At 44.3% G+C, this 26152-nt stretch overlaps 2 protein-coding genes across 2 annotated transcripts in view; one reads left to right on the top strand and one right to left on the bottom strand.

Moving 5' to 3' along the window:
* Positions 1 to 421: 421 nt before the first annotated feature.
* On the bottom strand, positions 422 to 5862 carry ap3s2 (adaptor related protein complex 3 subunit sigma 2). Its single transcript, XM_068573150.1, has 6 exons — positions 5660 to 5862; positions 4563 to 4654; positions 4053 to 4164; positions 3137 to 3208; positions 1827 to 1934; positions 422 to 821 (listed from the first exon to the last, which is right to left on the bottom strand). The coding sequence occupies exons 1-6, from the start codon at positions 5726 to 5728 to the stop codon at positions 696 to 698; spliced, it is 579 nt and encodes a 192-aa protein (XP_068429251.1). The 5' UTR covers positions 5729 to 5862; the 3' UTR covers positions 422 to 695.
* A 5064-nt stretch (positions 5863 to 10926) lies between these two features.
* igf1rb (insulin-like growth factor 1b receptor) overlaps positions 10927 to 26152 on the top strand; it is a 40627-nt gene continuing 25401 nt past the window's right edge. The window contains exons 1-2 of the mRNA XM_068576686.1: positions 10927 to 11893; positions 18232 to 18798. Of these exons, the coding sequence (XP_068432787.1) occupies positions 11803 to 11893; positions 18232 to 18798 (658 nt within the window). The 5' untranslated portion in view covers positions 10927 to 11802. The remainder of the gene's footprint in view (positions 11894 to 18231; positions 18799 to 26152) is intronic.

Genomic DNA, 26152 nt, shown 5'->3' with positions numbered 1-26152 from the left:
GGGGAGTAAAATCCCACTCCACACACACACACACACACAGACACACAGGAGATAAAGATGTGTTCGAGCAATTACAACCCAACATTGAAGCCAAAAGATCTTATTACGTTGAACTGGCCGAGTCCAACAAAGCTCGCTCCAGACAAGAGGGGAAACTTTTCAATCCCCGGGCGGTACGACCGCTGATGAATGTCAGAGATTTGGACGAGTCGTGCAGGAAAATCGGCACTGGGTCAACGCAGTCTTTTCTTTTTCAGAGGGAGTAGGAAAACAACTGGAGAAATACAAAAACATAGAACACAGAGATAGAGAACAGCAGGGAAAACGTATATATATATATATATATATATATATATATATATATATATATATATATATATATATATATATATATATATATATATATATTAAAAATCCTCTGGATATAGAATCAAACTTTACATTATTGTGCGAATCCTCGCGACGGGGGCGTTAATCAGTAACTTGTTGAAAAAACAATCCTCTGCTTGTCGCCAGTTTAAGTGAGGAGATAGGAATGTGGGGAGAGAATAAGCTGCTGTGGTCCCATAATACACATGGAAAACCTTCTTCTTCATCTTCTTCTTCTTCTTCTCTGCGGTAACAAGAGAACCGGGTGGATTGGGGGAGCTGCATCAGGAGAACATCAGCCCCGCGGAGCTCAGCGGGACGCGTGTTCAGAACGGGGAGAGGCTCGGCACTTTGATATTGATGTCTCCGATGTTGATGTTGCGGGGAATGTCTGGCAGGTTCATGTTCTTCACGGCGGAGACAGCGCGAGCGGGAGCCGCCGACAGACCTCCCTGCACAAAGACAAAAAACACCTTTAAAGCCACTGTGAATCGCAATCTGGATGTGATTAGAGCGTCTGCTAAATTATTGACATATGTTTGTTATTTCTGAGGGGGTGGCTACTGTCAGGAAAGAAGGTTATAAACACCATACTAATACGTTTTAAATGTTTTCGTCCACCTACAATATTGAACATACTTAACCGACAAACATTTTCAAAGTATGCCTTAGATTAGATAATACGTTTTTTATGTGTTTTTTTCTCTCCCTACCGGGTCACCGTTAGTTAGGTAATGTCACAACAGTAAGAACATCAGTTTGCATCACTTTTCTTCTAGTCATAAATTTGTGGTACATGCAAATTAACGAGCTGTAGAAGTGCTGGCAGGCGGATTCTGTTACCTTTGAACAGAGTCCCACTCACTGCTCCACCCAGCAGTCACGCTGAACTAGACTAACCGTCATCTGGTGGCAGCCTTATATAAACACATTATGCATACATTATGACCGTCATATTGCCGCTGCTAAAAGTAGTTAGCTTAAAAGTTTTCCCTCCAAAGGATCAAAGAAACGTGCTAAGTTTAAACACCAATAGTCTGTTTTCAGGCCTCTGGGAATCCTGCCGCATGTCTGTCTTAAGCAACACAAAGTCTGATCGAAATTGCCTCAAGAGATGTCACTTGAGTCGGCTTTGGTTAGGGTTGAAGACTACAAGTGAAAAGGTGGAGTAGTCCTTTAAACATTTGTTATTTTTGTAAGTTGACTTAAAAATAATGTTGTTTTTCACATTTCATGAATGTCGCTAGCTTGCTCGCTGTAGGAGGCTGATGTTCACATTCCTCGCCACTTGGCCTGCTCAGCTCTGATTGGTCAGTTGTTTTCATCAACATCAGACCTGTTTGAAACATCGATCGTATCCGAGACGCGGGCGGCGATTCAGCGGGTCTGCTAGCAGGCTCATAGTAACTGTGGTGTTGGCGTTTACTCTGTCGCTCTGACGGGGCCGACCGACTGACCTCGGACTTCTCCATGCGGTTCTGCACCTCCACCTGGGCTGTGATCTCGTTCATGTTGGTCTCCAGCACCATGCCGCCCATCACCACCTCCTGCAGGATGTAATGGACCTGCGGAATGGACGCCACGCAGCGGTTAACACGCGGCGCTTCAGTCACTGGACTCCAACATCCAAAGAGCGCATAGTTGAACCCAGCAGAACACTTTGAATGACGCCAGATTCAAAACTTTAACTGTGGAAGAAACTGCAGCCAGATGTCAGGGGCTTGAAGGGGTGAGATGTTTGGCAGTTCACAATCCTGCACCCAAACAGTCCTCGGCTCATTAGAGCTTCTCCGATACAAAAAGGGAACGATAGAGGGACAAATAGAAAACTAATGTTGGGAGAGTTCTGTCCCCTCTGGAACATCTCTCTCATAGGTAGCAGTTTCAATTTCACTCCCACACACCGAGAGTCACAAGTTCCTATTGGCAGAGAGTATTTTGGGGGAACATGAGACTTCTGTTGCAGAACTGCTCTCAAGTTGAGGATGATGAACTTGAGCAATCATGCGTGGAGCCGCTTTGTAATCAGCAAGGTACAGTATTCCCTAAAGCTATATTCTTCATTTTGTCCTTGCAAGAGCATTAAGGGCTGGGCTTTAATCTATAATTTATCAATCTGCATGAGTCCAACATCAGAGTATTAAGACTCGATGCAGGAACGTCGTCTGAAAAGCTAAAGGTTTAAGTCTCGAGTCGAAATATTTCCCAATTCCATCTTGGGAACATTCCTCAGGCCAAACCCCACTGCACCACATGACATCAATTTCCTGCTGGGAAAATGCAATCAAGATGGCCGTGTAGACGTGCGCGTATTAGTCTCCTGCAACACTCCGAGCTCAGCTGCAGGTGGAGAAGAGAAGAGACCCTTGTTGTGGTCCTTCTGAAAAAAGATTCCATATTGTTTACGAGGGGAAACACAAAAGAAATATGATGTATGATGTCAAGGGCCCAGTTAGATTTACTGTATTAAAAAACCTTTTCTGGGCCCATACACAGAAAGGAACTGGATCAACTACAGCAGCTTTTTCTGAAAAGCAGCTGCGTGGAGAGGTCTGTTCAACACACACACACACACACACACACACACACACACACACACGCACGCACGCACACACGCACACAATGGAGTTAACATGAACCAAACACTCCCATGGTCTTATACAGATAGCTTTGGGCTACATGGTTCACACTGTGCTAACAGACTTTTAATTTAAAAAATAGAATTCAGCAAAAGATTTTTCTTGGAATACTTTCTTTTTTTACTCACTTTGTCCATGTGGAATATGAGGTCCAGCTCACAGACGTTTTCAAAGCATTTATCCAGCGTCTCCACAAACACCTACGAATGATGATGATAATTAAGAAGAAGAAGAAGAAGAAGAAGAAGAAGAAGAAGAAGAAGAAGAAGAAGAAGAAGAAGAGTCAAAAGTCTCACTCCCCAAATAAAGTTCAAATGTTGTTATTTTACAAAGGAATATTTGAGGGTTTAAAAAAACGATTATAATTAATTGGCATAGTGCTTATAAATCTGTAGAATGACTGAAGTGAAGACGGTCCAAACTCTGCAGGAAGCCATTGGTTCTGTCTCACACTAAACATTTATTTAAAAAAAAAAGAAAAAAAAGAAATAGCGAATAATTTGGCAAATAAAACCAATATTGATAACAATGTTCATGAATTACAGGTTGTTTATTGAAACTATTCCTACTTTTGTAGGGTTTTGTGTTGGTTAAGTCAACAAGATTCAGACATACAATGTTCTGTCTGTGTTTTATTCCACGTGCCGTAAGTCCCTTTTATTGACGATGACAAAACGTGTGGTGTCAGCGATCAGTGGGAGAGCTGAGCCGGTCAGAGGCATCGCTTGTTCTTTTTATGGGCACTAATTATTGTGGGTGAGTTACATATCTTCTGAGCTATCCTAAGTGCAATAAAGACATCTTTATTATTTTTTAGGCCTACCACCTCACCCGGAGAGATTTCCATCGAAATCAGTGGAGTTAAGTTTCATTTCCTCAGATCCCCGACATTAAAAAGAAACTAGTGGGGAGGCAACGGCTTTGATTCCCTCGAAATGCGTCAGATGCAGGATAATATAATGGGAAGGAGCATGTTAAGCAGCTTGAGGGGAGGAGGCGACCAGAGAGTCTTCTTTTCACTTTGGAAACAGAGTAGAGGCTGACCTGGATCAGGTCCAGGATGCCGAGCTCACTCTCAGACGAGTCCACGCAGAAGACAAAGTAGAGGGTCGCGTAGTGCCGGTAGATGAGCTTGTAGTCTGAGCCGCCGATGAGACTGTAAGAAAGAGATACTTAATAAATAAAAGGCCACCTGACGAGAAAGTTCCAGCTTTGTGTCGTGTGTAAATGAGACTGAAACAAATAAGTGTTTGCTGTAAATTTTCACATTCAGGGTTTTCTATGTAAATGAGTTGATGTGAAAAATGAAAAGAAGTCCACGTCCACATTTTGTGCGCTTTGCCTCCATCTAGTGGATGAAGTTGTGCAGCTGCAGTTGGCAAGACAGACTGAGGATAATAACACAGTTATGACTCATGCGCTTCAGTTTCAAAACACACTTGACAGTATCTTTTTTTAGAAGCACACATGGTGCAAATACATGCTCTGTTATTCCCTTGTCAAACTACAACTTTTTTTGTGTCCAGCATGGAAGCCAAAAACAGCAGTACTCGCCTTCCGCCCTCCAAGAAGTTGCAGACGTTGTCGTCTCTTTTAGACACCAGATGGAAGGTCTCCCGAATGATCTGCTGCTGCATCTCCTCCGCCTGCGGGAAAACACGTGGCATGGTCTGTTAAGTGCCAACCAATTCTGGGAAATGAAAGTCACCGCACAGACCATTGTTTTGAGTGATGTTTAATCAGAAGTAATCAGATAATTTAAGTAAAAGTACTAAGACCACAGTGTAAAAAGAAATAAATAAAAGTAAATGGCCTGCATTGGAAATGCTATTTATGTCAAAGTATTTAAGTATAATCAGGAAAATGTTTTTCAGTAACAAAAAGTAAAAGCCCTTAATGCAGATAATGCGTCTGTGACTGTTATGCCATTATATATAATACTAATTACATCATTATTATACATGCATCCATATACAAACTGGATTTTACTGATGTAGTTGAAGTGGAAGGACCGCAACTATAACGAGTATTATGGAGTATTCTGCTGATAATTTCCTCCCTCAATTGATTGATCTATTGGCTCGGGCACCATCAGAATAATGCAACTTAATCGTACAGGTAAATGTAGAGTACAACACTTGAGTAAATGGCCTTAAATAGCCTTCCACCGCTGCTGCTTGTGGAGCAGGTTGGATTTATGTTCAATAATACAACTGCACTGATGAGCTCTAGTTAATCAGTGATTACTACGAACTAAGCCCATAAGTAGTGACGGTGTATTTGCACAAAGCACACAAGCTGCGTGTGTTACACCCGTTTAAAACTGCTGAGGGAAGTATACATTGTTATATATGGCCTGAATAAGAGAAACTGACACTTAAAAAAGGGGCTAGATTAGCTGTTAGCTACGTTTGCTCCCCTACAGTACACCATTGCAAGCTAGCACCAGCTAACGCTAGTCATACTAAACGCGCACGCACACAACTACACACCCACACGTATATTTATGAATACGAGATCTAAGTAACATTTCTGATGTGGAGTATGCACCAGCTGGCAAAAGCTAATACCCTGCTCAATGAGTAAACGCAGCAATAGTTAATGTTGCATTAATGCTAATGTTTTGAACAGCGACCCCCACAAATACTTACAAAATACTGGTAGAATCGGATCAGCCGCGGCTTTCCGTGGTTGTTAAATATCAGGATGGCTTTAATCATGTCTGTTCTTTGGTGTTGTCGAATGACAATATAGGGTTATTGTTGAAATGTTACAGTTTTGACGTTTTAGGTTACGTTAGCCCGGGTGCTAAAGGGCTCTCTCAGCTGCCGGATGAGCGAATTGCTTACATCCGGTTGCGTCTCCACATTCAGCAGTCGACCTCGAACGGACACCTCGAACTGTTTGTATTTTCGTTCCGGGCCAGGAAGAAATGAAGACGCGCCTTCACCCAGATGATCGGAAGGTGGGCAGTGTTAGAATAATGTAAATAAGGATATGAAGATCCATTTTTCATGTTAATGACATGGCTAACACTTGGACTGTGGACACAATCCATGGTAATCAATCAGTCAGAAATAATCATGTATGGCTGGGTAAATGTAATGATGACTGGATTTACAGTATACTTTATGGCTATAATTCACTGTGTCCCTGTTTTCTATAAACATTAGTAGTATTATACGTCACTACGTCTCTAAACTCATTGGTAGGACACATCTTTAGACTTGAGACACCATCAAATCTATTACCCTGAAATCTCAAGAGGAGCAGTTTATTGATGCTTTCATTTAATTGTATGTTTTTCTTTTCTCCCATTAAGTGTCTCCACTGTTCCTATTCCTCTATGCTTTCCGTGTGTCATCGGGGTTCTGAGACTTTTCACCGCCACGTTACATAATTTCGCAGTCTTTGTGACTAATGCACCAGCAACTGAGGCACCACGCTAATTACTGGACCCTTTGTACCTTTGTCTCCGCCGCTGCCTTGAAATCTCAAAGCAGTGACGTCACATTAGCTGTACCTTTCTTGTGTCGTGACCAACAGCAATCGGGAATAGAAAAGAATCGAAAGCAACGACGTGTAATGTAAAAAGCAAAAGACTCCAAAATCAATAAAGGGACCGTGATGATACATTGACCCTCGCCAGTACAATTCTTCCCTCATTGCATTACAAATTACGGCCTCCCAAATGGTTAATTTAATTTGAAATCCATGATGGCCAACCTGTGGAACAAAACATAATTTAAAAGGTCGTCACACATCAAAAGGCAGGAGGCCTTATTCGATGATGACATCCTGACGCGTTGGAGAGATGTAAAAGATCCAATGAACAATGGCTGAATGCAATGTATCATGATTCCTTTTGACAGTGCGTATGCAGCGTGCGAGGTCATCGCCCACCGGGACACTTGAATGGAACGGAAACACCGTTAATGTAATTGTTATCACCTGTGCTTGTCCTATTTGAAGTTTAATGTCTTATTTTCATTCAAGCAAGAGGTAAAAGGCCTTAAGTTGAATGTCCTGGGACCTCAGCTTCTGCCATGTTTGACTTTCGCGCATTCATGTCTGTGCTGTATTGGCAAACTATTTGGAAATTATTTTTACTTCTTGACACAAAAGAGGATAATGTGTTTTAGTAATTTATTTTTCGGATACATAATCTGTCTGTGTTTTTCCCTTTCACCGTGAGTAATTTATCCCGTTGTGAGACTTAATAGAAACTAATAACGCTAATCATGTTTTTCGTCTGCTAAACATTAAAAAAATATTGTTGCTAATTTAATCTGTGCCATGCTGCATAACTGACGTGGAAATACTTTTTCCAAGTGTGTTTCAGTGCTGTTTTATAGCCGCGAGTGAACCCGACCTGAATGCATGTTTTCAGGGTTGGGTTCAGTGATTTGGGGCCTTATGCCCACACTGTCTCGCTTTACTTTTGACCCTTTCTCTAATTTGAAGCGTGGGTATTAGCAGTGGTAGAAAAATTCCCCCAAAATGTTTTTAAAGTAAAACTAATACTGGGCAATTAAAGTCCACAATTCCTACAAAAAGAGGCATTATCAGCACAATGTACAAAAACATACTTCCAAGTAAACACTATATGGTTTGGGACCCCACGCAACGATCGCTCCCTTGAGATTATGTTGGCGAGTATTCTTCACGTTAAGAAGTAAAAGGTTACAAGGTTATGTTTTACTGTCATTGCACAACAGGGCTTGCACACTGAAATGCAGAGTGTAGTCTCTCTGCAATACAACAAAATACAAAAACCTCATCCAAAAGAACAACTACTGTATATCATATGTAGAGGGTCACCCGCCGTAGAGCCCTGCAATGTTGTCGATTTCCTCTCGATGTAAAAACGATGACGGTAGTGTTGTCTGCAAACACGAGTTCTCTTCGTGTTTGGGGGAGCAGTTGTGGGTGTGCGCCGTGAACAGGAGGGGGCCGAGCACGCGGCCCTGGGGGCTTCCGGTTCTCAACACTGGAGTGCAGGAGTTTTGGCTGCCAATCCGAACTGCCTGGGGTCTGTTTGTGAGGAAGTCTAATAACTTTGAGAGTGAGGTAAATAATTAGTAAAACATAGAGCTAAGTTGCTTCCCTGAGTTATTTCAGGGTATAATGAGTAAGAATAGAAACATACAACATGTTAACATTATAATGCATTTGAGCTGTTCGAGACCTTTTGTAGATGGGGGCTGCAGGATGCCGACTGTTAAAGTCTGGTGTTTTTTTATACCTTGAAACAAATTGTAGGCCTATTCTGAAGTGTTTCTGACACAGCTTGGGTGTTTATATACCGTACATCATGGCAGGTGTATTGATCAGGACCTGAGCAAGCACAGTGTTGAGTGTGACATTGTTTGGATGAGCGTTTTCCACAGACACATTTTCCACAGAAGATACAAAAGGGCTACTGATGATTGAATGCTTGGTAATCAGAATGGGATCTACAGTTTATGGTGTCCACAACCTAATTCGACATTACTGTAGGTATCATTAGGTATCATTACCTTACCTATCAGACGGGGGTTTCTGAGGCGAATCTCATTGGGTTATCTTTGGGTCTATTCTCAGTCCACCTGGGGGATTATGGAGCCACAACCACCACACCTCCACCACCAAACCAGACCAGCTGACACCCCACACATCTGCGTGATCAGAACCCAGTGACATCCAAACCGCTGTACCGCATTTCCTGTTCTGATTTCATATCCATTCATTCTCTGTTGTACGTTTTTCATCATTAGTGCAGCAAAGCCACCCGGGCTGTTGTCTGCATATCATCTATTATTTCCCCTCTAAATTCCCTTCCTCCTGCATGAGCACAGTGGAAAACAAACAGACGCTCATTAGCATGTGTGACCCGTTGGTGGTAAACAGGCTTATTTCCACATGAGTGCAATGCGAGAATGGATTCCACCGGGACAGTCGAGGTAGGTGGGCCCGCCGGCTGCCTTCATGGGGACTTTAATGGGGACTTAACAAATGCAAGTGGACAGGCACAACATTCTCTGGCACAGGGAGGTCATGTTGGTACAGTGAGCACTTGTTAGAGGGTGACTCACTGTATGCTGGACTCTTGGGTGGCCACCGATATTCACTTCAGTTTTTAATGTGCATTTTCTTTTGTCTTCCTCCATTCAGTGCTAATTGTCGGATTGTGACGGATGCCGAGTGTGGGTCTGCCAGAGCTGAGGTAATGTGCGGCGGTCGAATAATGTGCCACTGCTCTGTGAAGTGATGAAAGCCGTCTGTATTTACGGGGATAATCAAAACTGTTAGAGGACTCTTCTGTGGGCGGGTTTTTGTTAACTGTCTACTTCTCTCGCAGCATCGTGAGCTGCCGGCCCCGGTCCCGTGAATCTCAGAAGCGCCTAGCGACTATACCTGTCCGTGTCTCAAGCAAAGTGGGATGAGTTGGTGTTGGTGAGTTGTTTTAAATTCCATGACGAACTGGGCAGCCAACAGTCTCCCTTTATATGCAGCTTGCAATCGACAGTGTGACATTATTTTGCCTCTCAGTTACGTGGATGCTTTTGGCGCTCAGGAGGCCACGCAAGGCCAAGGTTGACTGTTGGGTCTGTGGCTCTGACAGAGCTTCAACACCTTCAGGGTTGTTCTATCTACAAGCCACTGTGACCTCCCTTAATAACAACATATGCAAAGACAAAAATAATTCATATTTTTCCTACCATACATCGTATGCCTTCAGAAGGAATGCGTTAATATAGTTTGCTTCAGCAAATTGAGCTTTTACCCCATCCCGCTTCTGATTTTTTTGGACTGTAGATTTGAAGCTTGCAGTTGGGTCTTCTTCCCTCAAGATGGCGGCATTTCGGTGCCTTTCCAGTGAAAACCCAGAGCCGAATGTTTTTGCATGAGTTGCTACCAAGCAAGCTCCAAAACACATGACTACTGTGATGGATTTTGTGATAGGATGTTACAAGGCATGGGGATTAAAATCAAAGAGACTTTTTTTGGGGTAGTAAATTAGACTATTACATGATTGATATTCCACTCCATTAAACTCAGTTAAAAAGCCTAATGTAACGTCATAATATAAAAACAACCATGGCCACTAATAATGTTATTGTCTGGATAACCAAAAAAAGACAGACATAACACAGACACTTGAACGCAATACGTGAATATGACGACGCGAGTGATATTTGCGCACGTACGCTATGAATGACAGGCTTATAACACCGTGGATATAGAGACACAGCTGTGACTGCGTGGATTCAAGAGTGTAATTACAGGTGGTGCAGACAGACACGATCTTTGTATAGGCAGCCCTCCGCTGCTGCGTGTTTATGAGCAGCAAAACAACCCTGATCCTGGATCGGCATCCCGGATTTGCTTCCCGCCGCGTCGTAAACGGAGTCGCTCCGGCGGCGACCAGAGAGGAGAAGGCTGAGTGTGAAGTCTCACTCTGCCTCCGTTTTCGATCTGTCATGGGGGGACGTGGACTTTTGCGAAGCAGTGTAAAAAGTAACGCATTCGGCTAAACTGAGAAGAAGAAAAAAGATGTGTATGTATGGGCTACTCGTAGATTAATAAAGGCCCGCATAAAAATACAGAAAAGACCTCATTGTCTGGTGTGAATGTTCAAGCCAAATCGGCGTTTGTGAAGTGGTCCTTTTGGAAATGTGTAAATGACAATGACGAGTAACAACATGTGGCGTCCTCTTGTTAATATCAATATTAATATCGTTAAAAAATATGTATTGTTAGTACCAGACCAGTCACTATGGAAACTGGTCTCTGACAGTCGCCAAACTGCAGTCGGAGCGACGCCCACTTTCCCAGACTTGGAAGGCGGGTGGGGGGCAGAGAGTGAGGAGTGATTCATCTTTGCAAACAGAGACGATCTCTGCGCAGGGCGCCGTGTTTACAGCGAACACGGCAGACTGCAGACGGATCGAAGGAGAGCGCGTACGTACCTGTACATTAATCTGTCTAACGACGCTCAAGCCATCTATCGACGGAGGCCTTTGCATAAACCAGAGGACTTGACCCGAGCCCAGGCAATAGGGTCAAATAATCGAATTTTTCCGCTGATATGAAGGCGAATTACTCCGACCACAACAACGCGGTGCGTGTGTGCATGATGAGCGGCTGAAGAGGAGGAGGAGGAGGAGGAGGAGGAGAAGGAGGCTGCGGTCTGAAACTAGATTTTATCCTGGATATTTCGGAAGAAACGTCGTGTCGTTCACACAAGGAGGCTGCGCATCAATTTAACATGTTACTGTGCGCCACAGACAGTCTCTTTCCATCCCAGTTTTAGGGAAGGAGGAGGAGGAGGAAGAGGGTTTGACTCGAATTCCCGAGGAATTCTCCAGCAGCGGGACGTTGAACGTTTTTCCTCCAGACATGGAGCGTGAAGATGCGGATCACACGGGGGTCCCCGCCGCCGGTTTCACCGCATTGGTTTCATTAGACACACCGGTGCGGCGTTGTTTCGGGCGGGAATAAAAACCGAACTATGAATGCGTATTTTCTTGCCAGAGGAATAAATCGGTGATTTTTTTTTGTGTGTGTTTGTTTTGTTTTGTTTGGACGCGAGGAGGCTCTCTCTCTCCCGCTAGCCTGTCCTTACGAGCTATTAGCTCCATTAGCCGGCTAACGGCTACAACGGTACTGGCTGGAGATTTAAAATACAAGCATTACAACAACAACAAAAGAAGAAGAAGCTTTTTTAATAATTCTGAGCAGGTTTTGTTCACGTCTCCTTCCCCCTCGACGTATTTATTCGCAGGGTTTGGGAGGATTTACACGTCCAGGAATGAGGTCTCGAACGGAAAGGAGCCGCTTGACCTTGTTTTGGGGTCTGATGCTGGGTCTGTCGTCCTGCCTCCGGCCCGCCACCGCAGAGAGTAAGTAATGCTACTACTACACACACACACAAAACACACACACACACACACACACACACACACACACACACTGGGGGGGGGGGGGGGGGGGGGGGTTGTTGCTCTTTCCACGAGCCGCCGCCGCCTCTCCAATGTGGGGAAGAAGGTTGGCTTTCGTTACACGAAGCAGCAGCAACAACAACCACCATGCTTTACTATGCGCACCGCGGTGAGAGTGCACGTTGTAAATAGAGGCGGCAATGCATTACACTTCTGCATTTGTGGAGAAAATAATCAGAAAGATGAGTATTGTCAATAATGCTTTACGTCCCAACTTGGGGTCATGCAACTTAATTTGTTCATAAGAGTTGTTTTTTTAATTGGCATTAAGTCTACTGCGCATTTATACAACCATCATTTCATTCTAGTTGGGGGCATTTAAATATGTGCAAAGAAGTGGTTATTCTGTGATAATAATAATAATTCAAACTTTTATAATATTTTTCTAGATACACAAAGACGCTTATGTAAACTGTAGAAAGTCTGGCTGTAATATTGTAACTTGTTTTTTGAGACACACCATAGAAAATGAGTGTGTGTGAGTGTGAGAGAGGATGTCAACTTTGACTCACACTCAACGTTGGTGAGTTAGAATAATCAATAAGGGGATGGCATCTGTGTTCTCCTTAGGGTTTGAGAATTTAAAGGAAGGGTAGGTAATCGAGTTGGGTTTGGCTCGTCTTCCTCCCACATCCAAAACGGTTCTGCGACCCCGGGGTCAAGAACCTCTGCAATTCCCCCCGCGTACGCTCTGTTAGATCAGACGTCCCCATCCACAGGCACACGCAGACAATGTTTCTGTCTGGGTCGTTGTCTGGAGCAGGAGGTCTCTCTTTATTTGGTGTACCAAGTAGGTAAAGGTTCAGTTTATTTTTAGTCATAAATTATGAACCTTTCCAAGGTTTCCGATGAGACAAAGTAGATGGAAACGGAGTGAACGCAAAACAACAGTGATTGTCAGTTTGTGTGTTTGAGCGTCTAATTTAATACTCATAACTTAATACTCCCGGCTTTTTACTCGGGGATACCCTGACATTGGAAATATTTTCGCGAATACCAGGCTGCTGCAACATCCTCCCCCTCAGCCGAGTGATGTCAACCACATACTGAGGTCAGAGATTGCAGTTCAGCGATAATCCATTGAAGTAAACCATCAGTACTTTTGAGGTGCACTTTTATTGAAGCTCACAACTTCTCCTCAGCTGGTAAACTGTAAAATCCAACAAGTTTTAAAGCTTATTTTTTATTTCCTAAAAATGTAAAGAATTATTCAAATGTTTTCCCATGTTTTCCGTTTAACTGGAAACTTCCCTGATGCGTTTCATTCATCGTGAAAGAGGTGGATGTTAAGGGGGTGTGGGGGGGGTTTGAACCAGGGTTTTAAAATAGAACCAGCCGAGGCACGCAAAACAGACTAAGTTCTGTTGATTGGAAAGAGTGAGAAGCTTGTGAACTGTGTGTCATGGGGTTTACTGTTCACCCCACCTCCTAGTGGTTACAGGACAAACCTGGAAGAAGCAGATAGGTTCTCCCATCAAACCCCTACTGTGTGTGTGTATGTGTGCGTGTCTAAAGGTTCCTTGTGTGGCCAAACTCTCAAGCATTCCCGCTGGTTTGCTGTATCAGCTGGGACTAGAGGGTTCGGGTAAACCGGGGTCAGCTCTGTTCCGCTGCAGTCGCTGCCTTTTTCAGAGGAACCAATCGAGTTGTATCTGTCAAGGGGGATCTTTTTCTTCTCACCTCGCCTCTCATGTGTGGAAGTATTTACGAATACTCCCCCTCTCCTTCGGGGTAATCTGTCACCAACAGGATGGAGAAATGAGGAGTAAACAGACTCGCTGCGTGCTAGTGGCGATGTATGAAGCGGCAGCTCGGAGGGGCGAAGTTGCTTCCCATTTCTCGGTCTTGTTGGACTTCTCGTGGATTTCCTCCGATTGTCTCGGTGCTGCAGTCGGGGTTGGGGGGGAGAAAACATTATCAAAAGCAAATATGTGATCTGGAGGCTCATCGAAGCTGCAGAGATAGGCCTGTGTACTCAGCTGTTTAGAAATGTGTCAGTGAGAAAGGAGAGGGGGAGTTATTAAGCCGCTACACCTGCCAGCGGTATTCTCGCTTAGCCGAGTGCAAGGTGTAAACTTTTGATCTGACACTTTTGTTTGGCGTCGTCACAAGCGTGGTTTAGGAGCAGTTTCCCACGAAAGACTGGGAGGGAGGGAGGCATGCTGGCATCGGCCAGCAGGGGCCACCGAGGGTGAAAGCGCCCCGGCTGCGGTGGCGTTATGCCGCCAGTCGGCGCGTCGTCTCCCAGGCCCGGATTGTATTAACAGGTATGCAGCTCGCTGAAGGCTGCTGACAGTGTGAACTGACGAGTAGATTATAGAGGAAGACATAAAGGGCATACCAGCGCACTGCCTGCCTGCCTTGAATCACACCAGAGGCATTTCATAATGGCTCACAGAGAGAGTGAGAGAGAAAAAAAAGAAGACCGAGAGCTCTCAGCCGTTTTGGTCGAAAATGATGACAGCTCTCTGTTTTTATGCGAGAACTAAATTATGCCCGATTTTTTTTTTTTTTAAATGCCAAATGCAAAGAAAGGCGATTGGGCTTCATCACATTTTTACCACAGCTCCAGTGTGCTTTGAAACTCCTGTCACAACTGGGGTTGTGATGGAGGTCGACCGTAGGAAAGGTTGTGTAGGAAAGGTTGATTGTGGACATTTAAACATTTTTTTTGGGAACAAGAATTATAGAACAATCTTAAAAATTAACCCACCTTTCTTTTTGTGTTTTTTTGCTGCTTCTGTTTATTCTTTTTTTTTCTCAGCGTCGGTCGCTACTTTCTGTAGGCGTTTACATATATCTGCTTGAAAAAGACCAAGGGGTACCACCAGTTGGAGCCAGTTGGTGGCATTGAACTGGAGGATATGTGTAATGTAATGTAGGGATGTCACATTAACATTGCACTTTGCAGGATCTGATCACAAAGCTTGTTTTTAAATCCAAGCAAACTAGGTCTAAAATGTAGCGCTCACTGTAAGGACATTCAATTTGAAAGTGTACACAACCCCAGACTCCACATTATACACATTTAAATAAAACCTGCACGTTTAACAATTGTCATTTGCGATCATAGACCACGTTCTTAGAAATCAGCATACGGTTGGTAACTTCCCTAATAGCAATGTTTATAAAGTACAATATATTTCTGAGCATGTCATTAAGTTCCCCAAATGGAAAAGTACAAAGTGGCACAAAAGTTGTCTGGAATTTGACCTCCCTCATCAACAAGTTGACTGATCTCTATTGGACAGGTGTTACTTGCACACACTCTGGAGTTTTATTTGTTTTATTTCATACCTGCAACTTGCATTGAGGTGATGTCATACAATCCTAGTTGCCTCTTTTGTGTGTAACTGCTGTTTAGTGGACAGGTTTAGACCCTTTGAGCTGCACAACCTAAAGATCTAATATATATTATGTAAATGTACGTATATTCTGAATCAGTAAAAAAAAAAAAAAAAAAATTCTCCTTGGAGATTAATAAAGTACTTTTCAGTAATAAAAGAATTCGGCTAAAATTGAGACAACTAAGAATATTAAATGGTGATTGGTGTGTGTAACTGGTAAGACCTGTTTTCAGTACCATGTTGTGCTTTGCTGTAAAACCACGTGAAGAAGATAGCTTGGGGTGAAACATTTTCATTGCCAGCAGAAGGGTTCAGAGTGTTCTTTTGGTAATTAAAGATTGTTCCACCTCAGTACCGGTACGGTTTCTGAAGAATTGGCGCGTATGCTTTGGGGCACGACAGATTCTGGTATCAGAAATACTGTTTTATAATAATCTGCGTTAAGACGTTTGCTTGTACTTTTTAACTTGTCTTTCTGCTCCTTTAAAGGGCAACTAGAGGCATTTAGGTGGATCTATTGGCAGAAATGTAAAACCCGTTTAATAAGCATGTTTTTTTTTCACCTGAAAATACAAATGCATTTGTGTTTTTGTCGAAGGAACCAGTACGACGAGTAACCTTTGTGGGACCTCATCCTTGCAGGGTTCCCTGCATCCCTGCAACATATTTCCTTTGATTATACAGAGATGCGACACCCCTTCTCTCTGACATCTAGTGTGGGAATATTTATCGCCATCGGCACATTGCTCTACATCCAGGTTTCGCCTCTGAAAAAAAAACAAAAAATCTAGCACTCATTTAACATGCAACACCAGGCCGACTGTTTATTTATACAAATGTAGTAATTAGGAAAACAATTACATGTTTGCTTGTCATGCACCGTCTCTCCCAAACCCCTCTGCGTCACCATGGCACAGTAAAACTTTATAGACCGGTTTTAAAGTACTGGTGTGACTACCTGTGAGCTGCTCGGCGTGAGTTTTCCATGACTCACTTCCCACCAGCTTTTGAAGTCTGAATCCTCACACTGATGTGCGATAATGGCCTCCATGTTTCTGTGGGTGCTGCTGGGGCTTCGGGCCAAGTATTGTTTAGCGCAGTGGTTCTCAACCTTTTTTAAGCGATGTACCCCCTAAATAACACTCTCACAACCATCACCATCACTGACCTGACTCCCCCCTCTTCCAAACTTCTTCTGGTCCGGATTTGGATTCAGAGCAGTATCTTCTTTGTTTTTTTTCTACTTTGCTTTGTGCGACTTTTGGATCAAAGTATTTCTTTGTCTAAATAGAATAAGAGTCGACTGGTTGTTCCAGAAGAAAAACAAAACAAGTGCTGCTCATATGGCTAAAAACAAATGTAAACAACACTATTTTGCCCTGAACATGAAATTGAATAAATACACGTTTTTACAATTTGCTCACATCAAAGAGCAGACAACTGTCCTTTGTTGTCCGCCCTTTGATCAAAAGCCCGAACATATTCACTTCTGCATTAAATTAATCAATTCACCAGATCACAGTGTATGCACAGACGGCTCCTGGCGGATACATTTCCAGGAGGGATCGCTACATTGCTCTTGCAGCTGCTGTTTTTAATCCATGTTAGCAGCGTTTTTTTTAAAGGATGGCAACGTCGGTCGCTTCACAGCTTTTAGTCCAGGCGGAAATTCAAAACGGCTACCGGATCGATCGCCATTTCAAGCATACGTTCATGGCCCCCAGAGGAGAAATCCTCCTGGCTTCGGTGATTTCCCCCCCTCATGACCACGAGGTTGACATCCGAGTGAAATGGATTTGTAACTCCTGGATATGTTGTCCTGATATTTAGCACACGTCTTATGACTTTACCCCCATTGGGGTTGGGGTTTTCCTACAAAAGGTCCTGTTTAGGTGAACTCAAGGTTTTAAAACGGCCCTCCGCAAACCAATGGTGGAAGTCACGATGACTATGTCCACTTCTTAAATATACGTATAAATCTTATTTTTTGTTTTGTTTGTGCATACAACTGCAAAACTACTGACATTCCCCTCAGCTGCACTTTGAATCCAGTGATAATAAGCAACAAGCTAACAAGCTAAAAAGACAGGTGAACGTGGTCCGCATGATACCAGCACGTTAGCATTTTTAGCATTTCAGCAGAGTTGTTACCGAGAGTGTCGACCCCGTGTTTCATGTACAATGATGACTTGCTCGCCAAACGTCTCCCGTGATTCATTTGATCCTTCGTTCAACAAGTTGTTTTGTCACATACGCTGTATTTGATCAAACTAGAGCGTCTACATTTCTCTCAAAAGACAGCGTCTTTGATAGCGGAATAGTTTCTATGCCTTTTGATGGTCATTGTGCTTTAACGGCTCAATCACAAAAGAGGAGCGCTGTGACGAGAGTGGACACAAGAGCCACTGCAATGTAAACGTGACTGCGTATGAATACCTGTTGAATAGAACCCGACTCGCGTGTTTACTTTGTCACGCCATGTCAAGACGGCATTGAGAACGAGAACTGCCAGGCAAACATGTTGTGTCAACAACCGCGCAGCCTCAAGTGTACCGTCAATATTTAGGAAATGCACAAACAAGCATCTCTTTTATAAACATTACCAGTTGAATTAGAGGACATTGTTTTGTTAATTGCTCCGTTTCAACAGCCATTTATTGCATGGGAGTGTGTAAATAAATGATGAAATATCCAGATCATTTGCAAGAATGTGTTCTTGTGTAATTGTTCAGCCTTTGATTTCGACAATAATGTGATGATGAAACTGTTTTGATTCCCGTGGAGAGCCTCGAATGAAGGCCCAGAAATGATTAACAATCGAGCAAACGAGGTTTAGGTTATTGCTGAATTTGATGCATTACCAGTTTTTGTTTTGTCCTCCTCCCCCCGCAGTCTGCGGCCCCAGCATCGACATCGGGAACGACATCACCGAGTTCCGGCGCCTGGAGAACTGCACGGTGGTGGAGGGCTACCTGCAGATCCTCCTCATCGGTGACAAGAACAACAACAACGTCCACCAGGACCTCTTCCGCTCGCTGAGCTTCCCCAAGCTGACCATGATCACCGACTACCTGCTGCTGTTCCGCGTGTCCGGCCTGGACAGCCTGAGCACGCTGTTCCCCAACCTCGCCGTCATACGCGGCCGCAACCTCTTCTACAACTACGCGCTGGTGATCTTCGAGATGACCAGCCTGAAGGACATCGGCCTGTACAACCTGAGGAACATCACGCGCGGCGCCATCCGCATCGAGAAGAACCCCGAGCTCTGCTACCTGGACTCCATCGACTGGTCGCTCATCCTGGACGCCGAGTTCAACAATTACATCGCCGGGAACAAGCAGTCCAAGGAGTGCAGCGACGTCTGCCCGGGCATCATGGAGAACAACCCCCAGTGCAGGAAGACCATGTTCAACAACAACTACAACTACCGCTGCTGGAATTCCAATCACTGCCAGAAAGGTAACGCCGGCTGACACACACACACACACACACACATGCATGCACGCTCGCAATTGCTTGCTGGGGATTTGCATTGCAAATTGAACGCGCAGAGAGTCGAGCCTTTGGCCTGATTTGCACGGATGTGAATTTGGGAGTGTAATGAACGGCTCTGTGCCTCCAGCTGTGGCCTGCTACCTGTCACTTTAACTGCTCTGGCTGTTGTGTTTTGGCTGCGGGGAAGCAGGAAAGCAGGAGGGGGGCTGTTGCTATGCATGATTTTGCTGTAATATATCTCAGGTGTTTATCCAAGAGCTAAACGGAGGTATCGGCGGAGTGTGCGAGTCTCGGCCCCCATATCGCCCGCCGTGCGAGTTTTTCTGACAAGAGCAACTACTGGCCGTCAAATGACAACCTCTGTTTACTCACATACTCAGGCAGTCGCTCAGATATTCGGGTGTCTCGTGTCTGTTCCATACGAGTTCAATCCAGATCTGCCTGCAATACAAACTGAATCAAAGCGTCTCGAGTTTAATCAAAACCCTTCCAGGGCGCAATGGGTTTGAACCTGAACCATTTTGTGTTTACGACTGCAGCGTTTTAGATGACTCGTTTCAGACAACGTGTTTTGGCTGACTGTGTGTGTGTGTGTGCGTGTGTGTCTGTGTGCCGAGTTGTTTCCCCCGGGTGACTGCGGACTCAGCATGTTGATGTTTTCGGTCTTGTGACATGGAACGGTTGCGGGACCGGTCCCGGATCACTTGCATGTGCGCAACTGCGCAGTACAGACGCACGCCGTCCCCGTCGTCCCAACGCCAACCAGCTGAGTCGTCGGGAGTGGCAGAGTGTGGGCATCGCGCTGAGAGAGAAAGGATGGATGGTGGAGGAGTCTCATTGGAGGAAGACGTGTTGGGTGGATGGATGAGGGAGGTGGAGCAGCAGAGCTCTGTGCAGTTTGTCATTTCTCATGTCAGCAAGAAAACACTATAGAGAGAGAGAGAGTCCATTAGACCTCTTCTATTAGTTAAAGTAAATACCACTGTGTTAAATTACTCTGTTAAGTGAATGTCCTGCATTCACAAACGCACTGATGTAAAAGCATTTGCGTCAAAAGTACTCACTATGCAGGATGGTGGCCCATTTCAACTAGTAACTAAAGCTGGAACACAAATGTAAAGTACAATATTTGCCTCAGAAATGTTGTTACGTCTAAAGTTACATGACATTAAGATACTCCTACACCTCCAATTCGTTCATACACGTTGCATTCCACCGCTGAACATAAAGCCAATCTAAAGTTGTACCTTGACATTGACACGTCCGTCCTTTTTGCCTGCCGCCTCGACAACATCCAGACAGACGCAATTTAAATACTCATTTTGCTCATTCATGTGACCATTTGTATCCATCGTGAACATTATACACGCGACAACAAGTTGGAGGTGGAAGTTGATCAGTATGTTTATATTGTGTGGGATCTTATCGGCTTGTTCTGATGATGACGTATCGACATGGAGGCACTTGTCGACATAAACAAGGATGTAGTAAGGAGGTCATGTGTAACGGCTCTGCAAAGAGAGTACAGGGACATCTTTCTGTCTCCACTCTGTCGAGACGAGACCAAAACATGTTGTTTTTTTAGAGTCAGGGTTGTGAAGGTTGGGAAATAGATTTGGATTTTTTTTTTTTTAAATAGCCAACAACTAAATGCCTTGGCTAGTCGTAATACTTCTATTACCAGTGCTAGTGTGACAGCTGCTGCTGCTTCTACTGTTTCTCTTACTACCTCCTCAACTCCTACGCCATCTGCTGCTGTTGCTAGCTACTATAACTACTACTGCTTAGTGACTTTACCACAGTCACTAAACTAACTACTATACTAAAATGTCGGGGGCCACCTAGCGCTGCAGGAATGAGTCTCAATACCCGGGAGTGAGTTTAGTTTAGTTATTACTTGCAGGGCCTCCGCAGATGACGTATACTGTAAAGTCTCAATTTTATGAAATATTTTACTGCCGTTATACAAGCCCTGGAAAAAGTCAAGCATGATAAAGAAACTAGGGTTGCCTATCTTGTGAGCAATTTGATTTGGCTGCAAATTACATCATCAAATGTAGATTTTAAGCTTAAAGTATTTCAAAAGAAGTCGTCCGTCTTTCCTAAATCGGTCACGTTTGATAAGCTCCTTGAAATAACTTGCAAAGTCTCGGCGCGACAACGCTCGCACCTGGCGCCGCCTTCACGGGGTCGGGTATAAAATAAAAGTTAGCTTCTTTTTTTTTTGCACGACCGGTTCCCTCGCCCTCAAAGACGATATTTTTTGGTCATACAGTATATAAAATAAGTAAAGGAAATACCGCGCGAATGCAGTTGCTAACAAGTAGCTAAATGAGACTACAAGACGCCCTCACGCCTCGACTCGCCCTCCTTTACCTGTAATACAGAAAATGAACAGTGATTTTTGGCAGCCTGTCCTCAGACTGACTGGACGGATGACACGCTGGTGCGCTCTGTGTTCAGTTGGCATCTTCCTGTCCGAACCCGTCGACACTTTTAGGTTCAGTCGATTTAAGCGGACTAAAAATAGATCCAATGGAGAAACTACCCGGCGAAGATGCAAAAAGCAGCTCACATCAACCAGGAGGAGGTGGGGGGGGGGGGGGGGGGCTGCTCTTGAGGGAGTGCGTCGGCCGGGGCAAATCATTTGCTGCTGCCGCTGCCTTTTCAAGCAGCATTGATCAGAAAGCAACACGAGCACCACTGCAGAGGCTGTGTTGTTGTGCTATTTATTGAGCATTTTATTGGAGAAGTCTGGTGGTGCTAAAACCAGGCTTCATTACAAAAAAAAAGAAAAGAGGAAGGCCGATAGGCTGGCTGACCAAACAGCGCTCATTCCCCATCAGTTGTATGCTTCACAATACCCCGAGCGTTGGAGCCCCGAAGCTGCTCGAAGCCTGTCTGTTTGTCCCGGTGTCGGCGCAACGCGACGGAAGAAGAACAATGTGACGTCTCCGCCGATACCGTCGCCGTATCGAGCTTCAGTAATCTTATCTGGGATCAGTTGTTGGAGTGTGTGCCTGGCTCACAGGCCCTCTGCCGTGCCGGCATGAGAGTCATCTTTGTATTGTGGAGGCGCTTTATTTCCAGACCCCGGCCATTCACCAGATCAATAAATGACGGAAGGGGGAAAGTGTTTTCATTGAGTTACTATAAAGGACCTTCTTTCAGCCGGAACTCATTCATAAAACTGTTACAAGGAAAAGAGGGTTCAAAGCCTGTTTTCCTTCCCTGGGAAAGTGGAGTTTTTTTGTTTTTTTTTGTCGCGGTGGGAGGGGGGAGGGGGGGGGGCCTACATTCTCCCATGTTTACTTCCCTCATTTGTTTTTTGGGGGGAATCTGGTTTGGGTGTTTTGTCTCGTTCATAACTCACAGGCTTTTTCCAAAGAAGAGCAATGTCCGTGCATACTGGGAAACAAAAACACACACACATACTCTCTTCTCTCTCTCTCTCTCTCTCTCTCTCTCTCTCTCTCTCTCTAACACACAACACACACGCTCTCTCATTGAGCAGCATGGGGGATGTTTTTCCGGTGCTTTGTTTGGTCTGAGGAGATGAAAGCACGTCATTAAAGTACAAAGTAGGTCTTCTGGGATTTACTGGAAGGATTTTTTTTTTATTTTTTGTGTCTTTTGTTAACCCCTGGCTGAAGGGATTACACATTGAGGCGTTGCCAGTTAAGACACACATCAAGTATGGCAACACATTTCTAAAGTTTATGCCTCTTTGAAAGTTTTGGACTCATGCAACCTCTTGTGGTAACAAGACACAGCACTACACAGGGCCACCTCTTTACCTCCACTACCAGGCAACTCTGCCTAAAATGTCACAACAACAACAAAAATTAGGCTTTTCTTTTGGTGAGCAAGTCGGGGCGAGTAGAGGGCCCGAGGGGAAAATACAAAACTTTTGGCTGGAGTCAGTGAACCATGTAATTTGCTAATTAACGGCGTCTCCTTACAGTTACCCCTTGGATGTAAAAACTGTGATCTGTGCGAACTCAAAATTGAAAAAGATCACGATGAATGTTGCAACAGATTTATAGTTTTGACCTTAAGTCTCCTCCGGTGCGCTGGTTCAACAGTGACGAGCTTAGTGCTTCATCACTTATGTTCTAAAAAACAATTAATGGTGTTTAAGACACCGCAGTAAATCGGTAAATCTCGGCGTATAGGATAACAAATGGGCGATTTTTCCAGTTCTAATTAAAATGCTGACCACGTTGCCACGGCATCAGTGAAACTGTACATTAGCTGACATGCGGGCGGCGCAGGCGACCCACTATTAGCTGTGTGTGTGTGTGTGTGTGTGTGTGTGTGTGTGTGAGAAAGAGAGCTGAAGGCGATCACATAACAGGAGCGAGTGAGTCTCCCTCATCACTTTTTCCTGTTTTCCTCCATGAGTGGCTCGTCTGAAGTGAGGGTCTGATATCATGTCGGTGTCGTGCGCAGTGACCTCAACATTAGGGCAAGGCGATTTAAAGCATTGCCACAAATTCAATTGAGTCTCTTTGCTGCTTTGAACACATCAACTCAGACGATACGCTGCCTCCGTAATGGAGGCAAATGTTTTTTCAAAAAACGTACAGGAAGTGCCGGTTGCATTGTGGGTAGGAAGGCAACTTGGCAATGACGTAACATGTCTAAGTTTACCCAAATATGTTGCTGAATATTCAAATTACACACGCGTTAATTCTCACACATTCGTTCCTGCTTTGTCCCGCCCCCACTGTGCTGTGATTGGCTACTACTGGCGAGTAGAACTGTGCTGTTATTGGCGGGTTTTCTGGAGATAGCGGTGTGCCTTGTGTGTGTGGCTGAAGCAGTGTTCATGTTAAGTTTTTACTCATGTAGCAGCTGGCTAGCTAGCTAGCTAGCTTTAAGGTCATTCTGATTATCAAACCAACAAAATCAAACTGTCCGTGCATCTGTTTGCGGAATTATTGGATGTTACCAAAAATAGGAATGAAAGGATGGATAAAGTAGATCTTAAAAGGGGTGGTAAAGGTATTGAAAGAGTGAAGGAGGACCTATATCAAAGAATAAGTACGTAGTGACGAGCATGCAAAGCAACTACATAAATGAGCAGTGGGTCTTGGGTTTGGCAGTATGTGGTGTATTCATTATTTAAGGAAACAGTGGAGAGGGTTGGAGGGATTTAGATGGGAGGAAATCGCAGCGAGGAAAGCCCAGCTCCTGCTAGCAGTGATGTCATGTTATCCAGACAATCTGACTTGAGTGGCCGAGCGCTTACGGCTGAAGTCTGTCTAATCTCGGCTATGATTAGCTCTATACGATCATGCGCTAAGTACAGACACCCACCCACTCACTCAGTCGATCTGCACACGCTAGTCATTTCAGGGATTGATGCAGCTGGCGTGGAGCCACGTGGTCGCCACCCTATGTATCCCTGTTATGAAAGGGATTGAGCAAATGCTCACTCTTCCCTTCACGTCTACGGCAGAGATGCTACTAAGGACCAATGCAGGCAATGCGCTTACTCAACTTATAGCTGTCCAAAAAGTCTGCGTTACCCACGGTCAAGTTATCGTTTAAACCTCGTCAGCGTGTCCTTTCCTTTCACAACAAAGCTTTTTTATAAGGCGTGTACAACTGCATGTATTTAACAGAAAATAACACGTGACATTTCTAGCATGGGGACGTCTCTTAGGGCAGTTCTCTGTTATAGCATGCTAAGAGCTAAAGAAGCTAATAGACCATTTTAAACAACTTTTTTATGTGTTGAATTTCAATTTATTTATTTCAATAATCACTTAATTTTTTTGTCAGTAAAACAGCAGGGAGGGCAACAAATTCTTCCCAGAGTCCAGGATGATTTCATTAAAAGTATTGTTTTGTCCAACTTTTGGAAAGAAAGGGAAAATCTTCACATTTGAGAAGCGTGGGCCACGTCACGATTTTCAAATCGTTTTAATCAAACGATTCAATTATCAAAATATTTTGTCAGTCATTTAATGTCCTCATCTGTAGGGCACTCTTTGTGAGAGTGACACCTGCAAGACGTTGTGAGGTAAAAAGGATGCGAACCGAAAGTGAATTATGCAAAACAATCGATGTTATGCTCATAAATTTTTCACCTTTCTTGCCACAACTTTTGGTTTGAATGTAGGCTTTGAAACGGCTCGTCACACCTTCTAAAATAAGTCATATGTCTTTGAATTATTTGAGGAAACTGCCCTTCAGACCCACTCTTCTTGTAAGCAATCAGTAAAATGGATATTTACGCTAGGTAACATCCATCAAGATACCCTTTTGGGAGTTGTATTAACAGTTTGAATTGTTTTCACTCACAGCAGATATTCTAAAAGCAGTTATTGGCCGTGGGAAAAACGACAAAAAACCCAACACTTGATGGTGCGCGACTGGTCGCGCACCCCTGTACCCTGACCCAGAACCCGGAGGCTGTCAGGGCCGGTAATTATAGGGACGGCTTTGTAAACCAGGCACATCCATGCCTACTTTTAGTGAACAGTCACACCCATCCCTGGAATTCCTGGAAGAGAACATTACTGGTTTGGCTGTGTTGAAGTGCCTACTGTAATTATGTGGCCTTTAATTGTGCTCTGTTAACACCGTCGGATCGGGATGAGCCGTGACCAAGGACCGAGATGAGGCTCTTGTTTGTGGATTTTGAGGCCGGTTGCAATAGTTTTATGTTTTGTTGTGAAGACTCATTTCCCATCATTTCGCTCTGTTGCGATCACAGTAGGATTACGACGAATGAAGAAAGCGAATAAAAACCCGGCAAGGCAGTCTACGTCGTATGTGATGTGCTTATCGTTCGTCTGTATTTGTCAGGGTGTGACAAAAACACAAACTGTTTATACATCATATTGTATTTATTGATGATTCTGTTCTTTTTTTGGAGGTGGGGATTTGGGGAAAAAGTAGGATGGGCCGGGAGGCTTTACGGCCACTTTGTGTACACACACGCACACGCACACACAGACACAAATGGATAGCCGTGACAATGCCGGGCATCTTCTCAACGCACACGTGACGGGACGCTGCTTGCCAGCATTCCTGCCGCATTTGACCTTTCACTAATCCCCTCGCTAGAACGGCCGCTGTCCAATATTTTGTTCGCAAGCGTTGCTAGGCTCAGGAGGCCCGGCGAGCTCCCGGCGGCGTGCACGGTCCGACAGCAGATACCCTCGCAGCTTACGAGCAGTGTCGTACTTTACGCCTTCCAAAGCCAAAAAAACGCAGACCACTTTGGAGAGTAAGGTGTAAGTAAGATGCTCATAACGTTCGCGAGCTTAACACGTCAGCAAAGACAGTTGAATATCAATTACCG

The sequence above is a fragment of the Clinocottus analis genome, unplaced genomic scaffold (genome assembly GCF_023055335.1).
Source record: "Clinocottus analis isolate CAN_PGR_092001 unplaced genomic scaffold, fCliAna1.0.p SCAF_1, whole genome shotgun sequence".
NCBI classification, from domain to species: domain Eukaryota; kingdom Metazoa; phylum Chordata; class Actinopteri; order Perciformes; family Cottidae; genus Clinocottus; species Clinocottus analis.
Note: the sequence above shows the minus strand (reverse complement) of the source record. Positions and strands in the feature narration are given on the sequence as shown.